The 12,535-nt window shown below is 37.2% G+C and overlaps 1 protein-coding gene across 1 annotated transcript in view; it reads left to right on the top strand.

Moving 5' to 3' along the window:
• Nucleotides 1-12,535, top strand: part of MOXD1 (monooxygenase, DBH-like 1) — a 99,185-nt gene that overhangs the window by 78,584 nt on the left and 8,066 nt on the right. The window contains exon 11 of the mRNA XM_010839691.1: nt 4,319-4,461. Within this exon, the coding sequence (XP_010837993.1) occupies nt 4,319-4,461 (143 nt within the window). The remainder of the gene's footprint in view (nt 1-4,318; nt 4,462-12,535) is intronic.

Below are 12,535 nucleotides of genomic sequence, written 5' to 3'. Positions count from 1 at the left end.
CTCTCATGTCTTCCTCTGTCTCTTCCAGGGAACACACAAAAAAGGGGGAAACACTTTCTACCAACTCATTTTATGAAGTTAGCATAATCTTAGTACTGAAACTTGACATGGGCAGTACAAGAAAGGTCAACAAGACGCACCAGTTGGAAGTCACTTGGACAATGTATTGACAAACCAAATCTCTCATTATATAAAAATGAAAGTTAGGACTGATTTGGGTATAACTAAGTAATGTAAAATTGGTTTGAATTAGAAAATACATTAATGCCATTATACATTAAGAGATTGAAGGAAAAAGACTTATGAATTATTTCAATCAGGGCAGAAAAAGCACTCATAAAATTTGTCAGTCATGGGGGTAAAAAAGGACATTTATCAAACTAAGAATAAGAGAGAATTTCCTTAACCAGCTAAAGATTAGCTGTGAAAAATCTGTAGAAAATATCAAGCTAAATGAAAGGCTAGAAGTATTCTTTAAAATCAGGAAGAAAACAAGGATATTTATTATCACTGGTTTTATTCACTATCATAGTAGAAAAGAAATAAAATGAAATATGAAGATCAGAAAGGAAGAAGCAAAGAAGTAAAACACATTATTCACAGATATTGTCATTTTCCACATCAAAAACCTCCCCCAAATTGATATACCTAAAGTTAATTATATTTTAGTATGCAGTAAACTATCTGAAGAAACTGTAATTTAAGACTATAAATTCTATTGAAATAAAATAACATTAGATGTGTTTGATCTCTGTGAAGAAAATTATTAGTTTTTAAGACATTAAAGGTCACCTAAGAGATTGAGAGGCTGTGTTCATGGATAGAAGGCTCAGGAAAAAAAAAAAAAACAACACAAAGATAATCCTTCTTTATAAATTGGTTTATAAATTTGATGTAATTCATAAAGCTTTTATTATTTGGGGTTTTGCTGTCTAACCAAGAAACCTTCCCTTAGCCAAAGCTTTTCTCCTATTTAAAAAAATTTTTTCTAAGAATATTGCAGCTTTTTTTACATAGAGCAAGTTAATTATAAAATCTACATAGAAGAGCAAAGGGTTAAGACTTGGCAAGACTCTACTAAAAGAATAAGATGAGAAACAAATTACTAGGTATGAAAACTTACTTTCAAGCTATGGTGATATAGTGTGGTTTGAGTCCAGAGTTAGAACACTGGAATGGAATAGAGATTCTGGAAACAGACCTACAAACCCCCTGTATGGAAACTTGATTTAGGATAGAAATTGGCATTCAGGTAAGTGAGAGAGGATGGACTTTTCACTAAAGAATTCCTGGTACAATTGCCAGATGGCAAAAATAAAATTACATCTTTATCTACTATAATTCACACATAAAAATAATTTCTGGGTAAATTAAATATTAAAATGTGAAGAATAAAATTTTTAAAACCATTAGGAGAAATATATATATATATATATAAACAAATGTATATTATATATATATAACTTTATGACTTTGGAGTAGGTAGGAGCTTCTCAAAATATGAAAAGTACAAACTAAATTAGGAGATTGATGAGTTTGTCTACTTTAACACTTTTGGTCACTTAAAAACACTATTAGGTGAAAAGATAAGTTTTAAACTGAAAAAAAAATTTGCAACACATAAAGCATTAGTATAATTTAATTTTTTAAATTTAATTTAATTATAATTAAAAATAATTAATAAAAAGCATAACATTTAAAATAAATTCTATAGATCCACAAGACAAGCATAAGACAAACATACAATAGAAAAAGAGCAAGTGTGTCCTTCACTGGACGTTGCTGTTGATGTCAGGGAATGACTCACTTAAAGTCATACTCTCTTCAGTGGGGCAGCCAGCAACCAATGACTGGTTGATGCGAGAACACAAAAGCTTGATTCCCTTCCTACAATTTGATGTAACTCTGAGTAACCATCCAAGCTCAAAGGTAGATTAAATAGATTTACTGAGATGTCAGTTGCAGCCTCATTTGTAGATCAGCTTCTCCTTTTACCCAACCCTTTATCAAGTGCAAGGCATGATGTTTTGCAATTTGTAAAATCATTGCATATTAGCCACTATACTACATTAATGTATAGCTATAAACACTACTGGCACCCTACTCCAGTACTCTTGCCTGGAAAATCCCATGGACGGAGGAGCCTGGTAGGCTGCAGTCCATAGGGTCGCTAAGAGTCAGACATGACGAGCGACTTCCCTTTCACTTTTCATTTTCATGTACTGGAGAAGGAAATGGCAACCCACTCCAGTGTTCTTGCCTGGAGAATCCCAGGCATGGGGGAGCCTGGTGGGCTGCCGTCTATGGGGTCGCACAGAGTCGGACACGACTGAAGCGACTTAGCAGCAGCAGCAGCATGAACACTACTTGGAGAAGGAAATGGCAACCCACTCCAGTACTCTTGCCTGGAAAATCCCATGGATGGAGAAGCCTGGTGGGCTATAGTTCATGGGGTCACAAAGAGTCAGACACGACTGAACGACTTTGCTTTACATTTTTTACTTTTTATGAACACTACTACTATGTTTTCCATCTTCACTTTCGAAGGATAGAGGATTTGCTGGATACAGAGTTCTTGAATAATTTCTTTTTTCTGGAGCACTTGAATATGTAATTCCAATGTCTTTTTGTTACTTCCATCATTTATGATAAAATGTCAGTTGTCCATTGTATTATTGTTCCCTGTATGCAATATATCATTTTGCCTTGCCGCTTTCAAGATTTTCTTTTTGTCTTTGGCTTTCAGCAATATGACTATAAAGTGTCTAGGTATAACTTGCTTCATAATTGTCTTTGGCATTTGTTGAGCTTCTTGGGTCTGTAAGTTAATGTTTTTCACTAAATTTGGGAGAATTCCCACCATTTTTTTCAAATAGTTTTTCCTACTCTTTTTTCCTCTTCCTTCTCATTCAGGGCCTTCGGTTGCATGAAGTGAAAGTGAAAGTCGCTCAGTCCTGTCTGACTGTTTGTGACCCCATGGACCGTACAGTCCATGGAGTTCTCCAGGCCAGAATACTGGAGTGGGTAGCCTTTCCCATCTCCAGGGGATCTTCCCAACCCAAGGATCAAATCCAGGTTTCCCGCATTGCAGGCGGATTCTTTACCATCTGAGCCACAAGGGAAGCCCAAGAATACTGGAGTGGGTAGCCTATCCCTTCTCCAGCGTATCTTACCATCCCAGGAATCAAACCAGGGTCTCCTGCATTGCAGGTGGAGTCTTTACCAACTGAGCTATCGGGGAAGCCCATTTTGGTTGCATACATGGAATATTTAATATTGTCTTACAGCTCTCTTGGGTTGTTTTTTTACTCACTTTAGTCTTTCTCTCTTTGTTCTTTGAGTTGGGAGATTTCTAGAGATCAGTCTTCAAGTTCATTGCTTCCTTCCTCTGCCATCTAAAGTTGCTGTTGAGCTCATCCTGTGAACTTTTAATTTAGTTACAGTATCTTTCAAATCTAGACTTTCTATTTGGTTCTTTTTTTGTGTTTTCCTTTCTCTGATGTTATTCCTTATTTGTTCACTCATTTTTAGCTTATTTATCTTTATTTTTTTTAATTTTATTTTATTTTTAAACTTTACATAATTGTATTAGTTTTGCCAAATATCAAAATGAATCCATCACAGGTATACATGTGCTCCCCTATTTATCTTTAATTGAACATCTTTATTTAGCTATTTAAACATGTGTATGTCTGTTTTTAAGTCTTTGCTAAATCCAGCATCTATATCCTTCACAATAAATTTCTGCTTCTGAATACAGGTCATAGTTTCCTGTTTCTTTTCATGTTTAATAACTTTTGGTTGAAAATTGGACATTGTAGATAATATATGGTAAGCAACTCCAGATTCTGTTCTTCAGAGGATCTTTGATCTTTTTTAATTGGTCCACTATTTACATTTAGATTCAAAGTGTGTAATCTATTTCCCCTGTGGTGTGCAGATGCTGATATTTATGACAACAAGATTATAGAAAATTCAATGCAATCAGGCAAAGATTCCAGCACACTGACTGACTGGTATCATGTTGCTGAACATCCTTGGAAACGTTCACTATAGTGACAAGTTTACACCATAAACAGAACTTTGAGGAGATTATTAGGTTATTTAAGAAAGATAACTTTTAAAGAGTTGGAAATAATTAATTTTAAAAGTGCTACTATCTTTTTGAAAACCAAATTGTCATTTAGGTGATTATTTTTCAGCTTTAAGATGGGTTACATTTCAATATTGGAAGAAACTGTGTAACATTTGTGGTTTGTGTGCTGTATTAGAGTTGGTGGAACATATACTTTTTTAAGTAAAATACCTCCATTTTCAGGGAGGATTAAGCACCAGGAATGAAATGTGTCTCTCATACCTTCTTTATTACCCAAGAATTAATCTTACTCGATGTGCAAGTATCCCAGACATCATGGAGCAACTTCAGTTCATTGGTGTTAAGGAGATCTACAGGCCAGTCACGTAAGTAGTAAATGGATTTCATGATGGGGTACGGGTGGGCTTTATTTTCATTTTAGATTCATCACCATGTTATGGGATTCCTTTATGTGCTGTTCTATTTGATTATTTTCAGCTGAGGTGTCCAGGTGACCATCTTGTTTGATATGTCCAAGGTCTTTCAGACTACTCATAGGTTCTCTAGTTTTCTAGGAAGACCTGAAGGATTCAGCATGTAATTATATTCATGGGTCCATGGGGTCGCACAGAGTCGGACATAAGTGAGCGACTTCACTTTCACTTTCAACACATATTATAGTGAGACTATAAAAAATGAACCAAAGGAAAAAATACATGAGGCAAAATCCACAGGAAACCAGGTACAAGTTTCCAAGGCAAGCTTTCAAGAAACCCCTTCCAGTGGAGTCTCACAGAATGTGCTTAATTCTACCAGCAGCAAATTATGACAACACAGATGAAGTGTTGTCAATTGGAGAAGCTCATTAGAGACTCAGAATTCAGAGTTTTTATTGGGGGCTGGTCACATAGGTGCTTTCTGCTTGGAAAATACCAAAATTCCAGACTCCCAGAAGGAAAGCAAGTATTCAACATAAGCAGCATCATTTATACAGACAGTCTAGGTATGGTAAATTATGCCTATCATTTAGAGAAAGTTCTATGTTAGTAGAGAAAATTGTTTGCTATTTAAGTTCCCTGATGTCAGCCTTCCAAGCAGGTGTTCCTAGGATGTCAGTCTCAGGCTTGCTGTGTTAATTCTTTCTTCACAGTTGTATATGATAGGAATGACTTATGGCAAAATAATAAACAAGATAAATATTATTCTTGCTCCCTTGAGATTGTATATTAGAGAGGGTAAGAAGTAATAAGCAAATATACATATAAGATTTCAGATATTGAAAGATGTTATGAAAATAATTGAGACAATGAAGGAAGTGTGTTGTTGTTCTCAGCTGGGTGGTTAGAGCTTATCTGGGGAGCTGTCTTAGTCCCTTTTGTTTTAACTACCACAGATAGGGTAGCTTATAAACAATAGAAATTTGTCTCTCACTGTTCTGGAGGTTGAGAAGTCCAAGATCAAGGTTCTGGCAGATTCAGTGCCTGCTGAGGACCCAGCCAGCCATCTTTTCACAGTGATCTCCCGTGGCAGAAAGCTCAGGGGAGCTTTCTCAAGCTGCTTCTAGAAGGACACTAATCCCATTTATGAGGACAGACTGTTCCAAAAGACCCACCTCCTAATAACATCACCTTGGGTGTTAGGATTTCAACACGTGAGTTTGTGGGGCGGGGCGGGGACACAAATATTCAGTCTCTATCAGAAGGTGATGTTTGAACAGAGACCTAAGTGTTGAGGAGCCAGTCATGGAAAGATCTGCAAGTATACTCTGCAGAGAGAATGAGGCCAGCATGTTCAAAGAACAGCAAGAAGGTGAGTTTGGCTGAAGCAGAGGGAGAGATGGTGGGCAATAAGTGGAAGGTCTAAGAGTGAGGGGGACCAGACAGTGTAGGACTTTATAGGCAACAGAAGGACTCTGGGTTTTAAATGCAAAGAGAAGCTCTTACAGGATATGGTGCATGTATGCTAGTTGTTTGGTCGTGTCCAACTCTGCAACCTCATGGACTGTAGCCCACCAGGCTTTTCTATCCATGGAATTTTCCAGACAAGGGTACTGGAGTGGGTTGCCATTTCCTACTCCAGGGAATCTCCCCAACCCAGGGACTGAATCTGAATCTCTTTTGTCTCCTACATTGGCAGGCAGATTCTTTACCTTTGTACCACCTGGGAAGCCTTCTTATAGGATCAGTTCAGTTGCTCAGTCATGTCCAGCTCTTTGCGACCCCATGCACAGCAGCATGCCAGGCTTTCCTGTTCATCACCAACTCCTGGAGCTTGCTCAAACTCATGTCCATCAAGTCAGTGATACCATCCAACCATCTCATCCTCTGTCATCCCCTTCTCCTCCTGCCATCAATCTCTCCCAGCATCAGGGTCTTTTCCAATGAGTCAGTTCTTTGCTTCAAGTGGCCAAAGTATTGGAGCTTCAGCTTCAGCATCAGTCCTTCCAATGAATATTCAGGACTGATTTCCTTTTGGATCGACTGGTTTGATCTCCTTTCAGTGCAAGGGACTCTTAAGAGTCCTATTATAGGAAATAGATATTCAAAATGTTAATTTAGCCACTATGTTGAGAAAAGACTCTAGGAGGGCAAGATTAGAAATAATATAATCAACCAGGAGATTTGTGATTGTCCAGTTGAAAGGTGAGAGTGACTTAGACCAGGATGGTGCCAGTAAAATTGGTGAGAAATGGTTCCAATCAGATTACCTTTTGAAGGTAGCCCTCACTGGACTTGTTGATTAACTGCATCTCTGGGAGATGGTGAGGGAAAGAGAAGAGTAAAGGAAAAATAATGATGTCCTAATGGTACAGGGAAACATGTTTGAAAAAGAAATTGAGAATTATTATTATTAATATTAAGTTTGATATAGAAAAAAAGGATTTTATCCATTATTAAGCAGTACCACAAAGAAGAATTAGGATGGCTGGTAGAAAGTTTGAAGTGTAGATTTTATTTTTATACAAGGAAGAATTTTCTAATGATTAGGATTTTTCTAAATCAGTCAATTACAAAAGGACTGATGTAATTAGGCAAAAGTGACACATAGGTTTTTGAGGGGGTGTATTTAAGGAAAGATTAAATAAACACTTAATGAGGACGTGGTAAAAACATAGATCTGAAGGAGAATATAATTATGGCCTACTTTTTGTTCCAAAATTGTATAGGGATTATAAATTAGAAACTGCAAACACTCTTCTTTTTAAATTAAACCCACTATTCATAGATATGTTCTACTGAGTTCCTATTCAGTCAGCCCAATGACCACCATATCACAGGTCTGTATCTGCTAAAATACAAATAACAAAATGCTGATATAAATTAGGTTGTAGCTTCTGAAGTGTTTTCACATACGTAATTTCAGTTAATTTATTTTCACACAGTTTTATTAGGTAGAGCAGTATTTGCAGTCCCAGTTCAGAGAAGGAAAAATGGAAACTAAAGATTAAGAATCTGTTCAGCTTCATAGATTACATAATCAATGGGGAAGGTGGGATTTGTATTGTCGTTGCTATATATGTGCTTTTTTGTTCACAGTGACTACATTGCGAACAAATAAAATGTCAATAAAAATGTCAATAAAATGACACACAAAATGTCACTCTAGAAGCACTAGGAAGTAGTCTTCTTTTTAAAATATCAAGATTGCGTGTTTCTTGCATGGATGTTTAGTCACTTCAGTCACATCTGACTCTTTGGTACCCTATGGACTGTAGGCCACCAAGCTCATTTGTCCATTGGATTTTCCAGGCAATAATACTGGAGTGGGTAGCCATTTACTTCTCCAAGGTATCTTCGGGACCCAGGGATCAAACCCAGGTCTCCTGCATTGCAGGCATTCTTTACCATCTGAGCCACCAGGGAAGCCCATAATGCTTCTTACTAAGACTTAAATGGGCTTCCCCGATGGCTCAGACTGTTCAGGAGTCCAGCTGCAATGTGGGAGACCTGGGTTCGATCCCTGGGTTGGGAAAATCCCCTGGAGGAGGGCATGGCAACCGACTTCAGTATTCTTGCTTGGAGAATCCCATGGACAGAGGAGCTTGGCAGGCTGCAGTCCATGGGGTTGCAAAGAGTTGGACATGACTGAGCACAGCACAGCAAGACTTAAATAGCTTTGTTTTTTTCCCTTCAGAATATTTTTAATGAATTGACTAGACACTCCCTAATCAAGAGAACGTTGGAGAGAATGTTAGATGAACATTCAAAGCTGTGTATTTACAAGATGAACAAACTGCATGCTATGTATGATCCAGTTACTTTCTTTTCTGCTCAACTTGTATGAAGCCTCAAAATGCTTGTATCCTGTGTCCCAACAAGCTTTGTCAGTGTCCACTAGTTTGATCTCCTCCAGGAAATACTGAAGTTGGGATTTTCATCACTTATACAGGGAGAATTGCTTCACAGAACAATACTAGTTTTGAGATGTCATTGCCCACATAAAAAGTTTAACTACATGTTTAAATATATTTATTCTACAAAAATATGAATGAAAAAGAACCTCTGTTATAAGTACATGTTTGGACTTTAAATCAGACTTTTAAGTTTAGTTCATCATCAGTTCAGTTCAGTCAGTTCAGTTCAGTAGCTCAGTCATGTCCGACTGTTTGCGACCCCATGAATTGCGGCACGCCAGGCCTCCCTGTCCATCACCAACTCCCGGAGTTTACCCAGACTTATGTCCATCGAGTCGGTGATGCCATCCAGCCATCTCATCCTCTCTCATCCCCTTCTCCTCCTGCCCCCGACCCCTCCCAGCATCAGGGTCTTTTCCAATGAATGCTTTGCATGAAGTGGCCAAAGTATTGGCGTTTCAGCTTTAGCATCAGGCTTTCCAATGAACACCCAGGACTAAACTCCTTTAGGATGGACTGGTTGGATCTCCTTGCAGTCCAAGGGACTCTCAAGAGTCTTCTCCAACACCACAGTTCAAAAGCATCAATTCTTTGGCACTCAGCTTTCTTCACAGTCCAATTCTCACATCCATACATGACCACTGGAAAAACCATAGCCTTGACTAGACTGGACCTTTTTTGGCAAAGTAATATCTCTGCTTTTGAATTTGCTGTCTAGGTTGGTCATAACTTTCCTTCCAAGGAGTAAGCGTCTTTTAATTTCATGGCTGCAATCACCATCTGCAGTGATTTTGGAGCCCCCCAAAATAAAGTCTGACACTGTTTCCACTGTTTCCCCATCTATTTCCCATGAAGTGATGGGACCAGATGCCATGATCTTAGTTTTCTGAATGTTAAGCTTTAAGCCAACTTTTCCACTCTCCTCTTTCACTTTCATCACACTGACATAAATATTATTAAAGGCCAAAGCAACAAGGTACTGGGAAAAAGATAGAGAAAAGGTTTTGGGTACTTTTTTTTGTTTTGATTATGAAAATATTGCTAATTTGGTTTTAGGATACAGTATTGAACAGGAATATCATATAACATAAAACCTAGAATCTTCTAGTTTTGCTTTTAATGTAAGGACTATTTAGGTGCCCCATTTTATTTTAAAGATTCTGTAGCAATTTTAGGATTAGAGGATACATTGGGAGAAAAATAGAGACATGTACATCCTGTCTCAAAATTTGTGTGTTGTGGAGGGTACAGTTTTCCTCTGCCTTCTACATATCTGGCAAGGCTTAAGGAAAAAGTAAACCTCCCAAAGATCAGATAACAGAATAGATAATGAGTTTAGATAAATTTGTATTCCCTGCTGGACAATACATCAACACTCTCCATGTGGTTCCAGTGAGGTTTATGTGATGGGAAGTTCCTGCTTCATTTGTTCTTTTTCTTAAAAAAACAAAAAAATCAGGAGAGGTGTTTTTTCTATTCTCTGCAGGAAAAAAAAAATCACTTTATGTTGATAAGGTGTTAAAATCACATAGGCTTATTATAGAGCATTTAGGTAATGCATAAAAAGGTTTTAAAAGAGAGGAAACAAACTATCACTCAAATTCTGTTAGAAATAAATAACACTGACATTAATTGAATTGGAGACATTTTTCTGTATAGGTATTGACGCAAAGATGAACAGATCAGGGTTGTGAAAAGTCTTGCAGTCGTGTCCAACTCTTTGCAGCCCCAAGGAATTCTCCAGGCCAGAATACTGGAGTGGGTAGCTGTTCCTTTCTCCAGTGGATCTTCCCAACCCAGGGATTGAACCCACATCTCCTGAATTGCAGGTGGATTCTTTACCAGCTTACCTACAAGGGAAACCCAGATCAGTGTTAGAAAGATTATAATTTGTGTACTGCTTTAAGCAAAAATATTAAAATTTAATTTTGTTTAAATTTATCAGAAGACCAAATTAAAATTGAATAATTGTTGAATAAATAAACGTTGTTTTTAATGAGAAGAAATAATATTATATAAAGCAGCTCTCAGATGCTGAGAAAATAGGTCATAAAAGGTATTAACATTTTTTTAAACACTGTATTTTAGTTTTAGATCATAAAAATGAGAACATTCACACTTTCACATTTTCTCCCAACCTCCCTTTTTGTACCTCCAAATATTTATTATTTATATTAGAATTTTCATATTCTCAAGATTTTTAATTTTCACCTTTAATTCTGAAACACAATTTCCACAATATTTATTGCAGCTTTTATAGATTCTGTGATAATCCCTAATCTTCATATGATTTCTGCATTTCTAAGGGCTTCCCTGGTGGCTCAGACAGTAAAGCGTCTGCCAGCAATGCAGGAGACCCAGATTCGATCCCTGGGTCGGGAAGATCCTCTGGAGAAGGAAATGGCAACCCACTCCAGTATTCTTGCCTGGAAAATCTCACGGATGGAATCTGGTAGGCTACAGTCCATGGGGTCGCAAAGAGTCAGACACAACTGAGTGACTTCACTTCTACTTTATTAGGTGCTTTAATTTGTCTCTTCTGTATTTTGTCCTTAGTTACTTAATCAAGAAGGGCTTCCACATGCTTTATGTCCTTTGTGTTTGGAAATTTCTGTATTTATATTTGTGCAGCATTTGATTAGATATAGTAATTGGGACTTAACTTTCACTTTTCGCTTTCATGCATTGGAGAAGGAAATGGCAACCCACTCCAGTGTTCTTGCCTGGAGAATCCCAGGGATGGGGGAGCCTGGTGGGCTGCCGTCTGTGGGGTCGCACAGAGTCGGACACGACTGAAGCGATTTAGCAGCAGCAGCAGCAGCAGTAATTGGGAATCATATTCTGCCCCCCGCCACCTTCCGAGATATCTTTGGATAAATGGGCTCATTCTTCCTCTACCTGTATTTGTAAGTTCACTTGAACATATTTCAGTGTTGAGTATATGAATCAAAATTTTTGGAAATACAAAGTGTTTTACATATTTACACATATAAATATTTACATATTTTCTGGAAGTATATGTATTCACTTCTTTTTTTCATTACAAGGAAATTTTCTTATGTCTACAAACTTTTTTCTAATCTATTTGGGATTTTTCTCAAGAGTTTCCCTATTATTTTTCAGAAGTGCTCTTCTCCCTCTTGCTTTTTTTTTTTTTTTAAAAAAAACATACTTGGTGCTAAATTTGTTTTGTCTAAAATTTATTTCCTTTGGTCCATCTCCTTTTTCATCTCATTCTGTTGTTTTATCATCCTGTATTTGAGCTCTTGTTTAATCACATTCATGTTCTTATTAAATAAACATAGCATGAAACACTTGTGGAAATTCTCTCCAGTATACTTGGTTTATATCATCTTCTAGAATAGATTTGTTTGTCTCTCCGTCTCTCTTTCTTTTTGTCTTCACTGGATATTGAAATAGTTGAAATGCGATATTATTTCCTTTCACCCTAAGTTTCATGGTTGTTTGGCCATTCCTTCTTTTTGCTGAGCCAGTTCTGTTTAAAACTTCTCTTTAGTAAACATAGGTGAGGTTTTGACTACTTTCTAAGCAAATCTGAGAGTAGTTTGCTTTCTCTCCACACCACAGTTTGAGGTTTGGGTGAGATAGATAGATAGATAGATAGATTTTTTTTTTTTTTTGGAGGGGTGATATATTTTATGTGGGCTTCCCTTGTGGGTCAGCTGGTAAAGAGTTCGCCTGCAATGCAGGAGACCTGGGTTCCATCCCTGGGTTGGGAAGATCCCCTGGAGAAGGAAAAGGCTACCCACTCCAGTATGCTGGCTTGGAGAAGTCCATGGACTGTATAGGCTATAGGATCGCAAAGAGTCAAACATGACTGAGCAACTTTCACTTGTCCACTTGTTCATATTTTATGTACTTTCTTTTTTGTATTTTGAGGGTAAACGGCTCTGTGTGCAGAGGTGTGACTCTGTTCTCTATATCACAATACAGGGGTGATTCCTTCCTCAGATTTTATTAAAAATCTATTAGAAGATGTTTTCTATTTTTTTTTAATTATTTGCTATTTTATTTTATTTATTTTTTTTTTTAAGAAAATAAAGTTTTGCCAAAAATCAAAATGAATCCACCACAGGTATACATGT

Source organism: Bison bison, unplaced genomic scaffold (genome assembly GCF_000754665.1).
Source record: "Bison bison bison isolate TAMUID 2011002044 unplaced genomic scaffold, Bison_UMD1.0 scf7180017864132, whole genome shotgun sequence".
Taxonomy (NCBI): Eukaryota; Metazoa; Chordata; class Mammalia; order Artiodactyla; family Bovidae; genus Bison; species Bison bison.
This window is presented reverse-complemented; position numbering and strand designations above follow the sequence as displayed.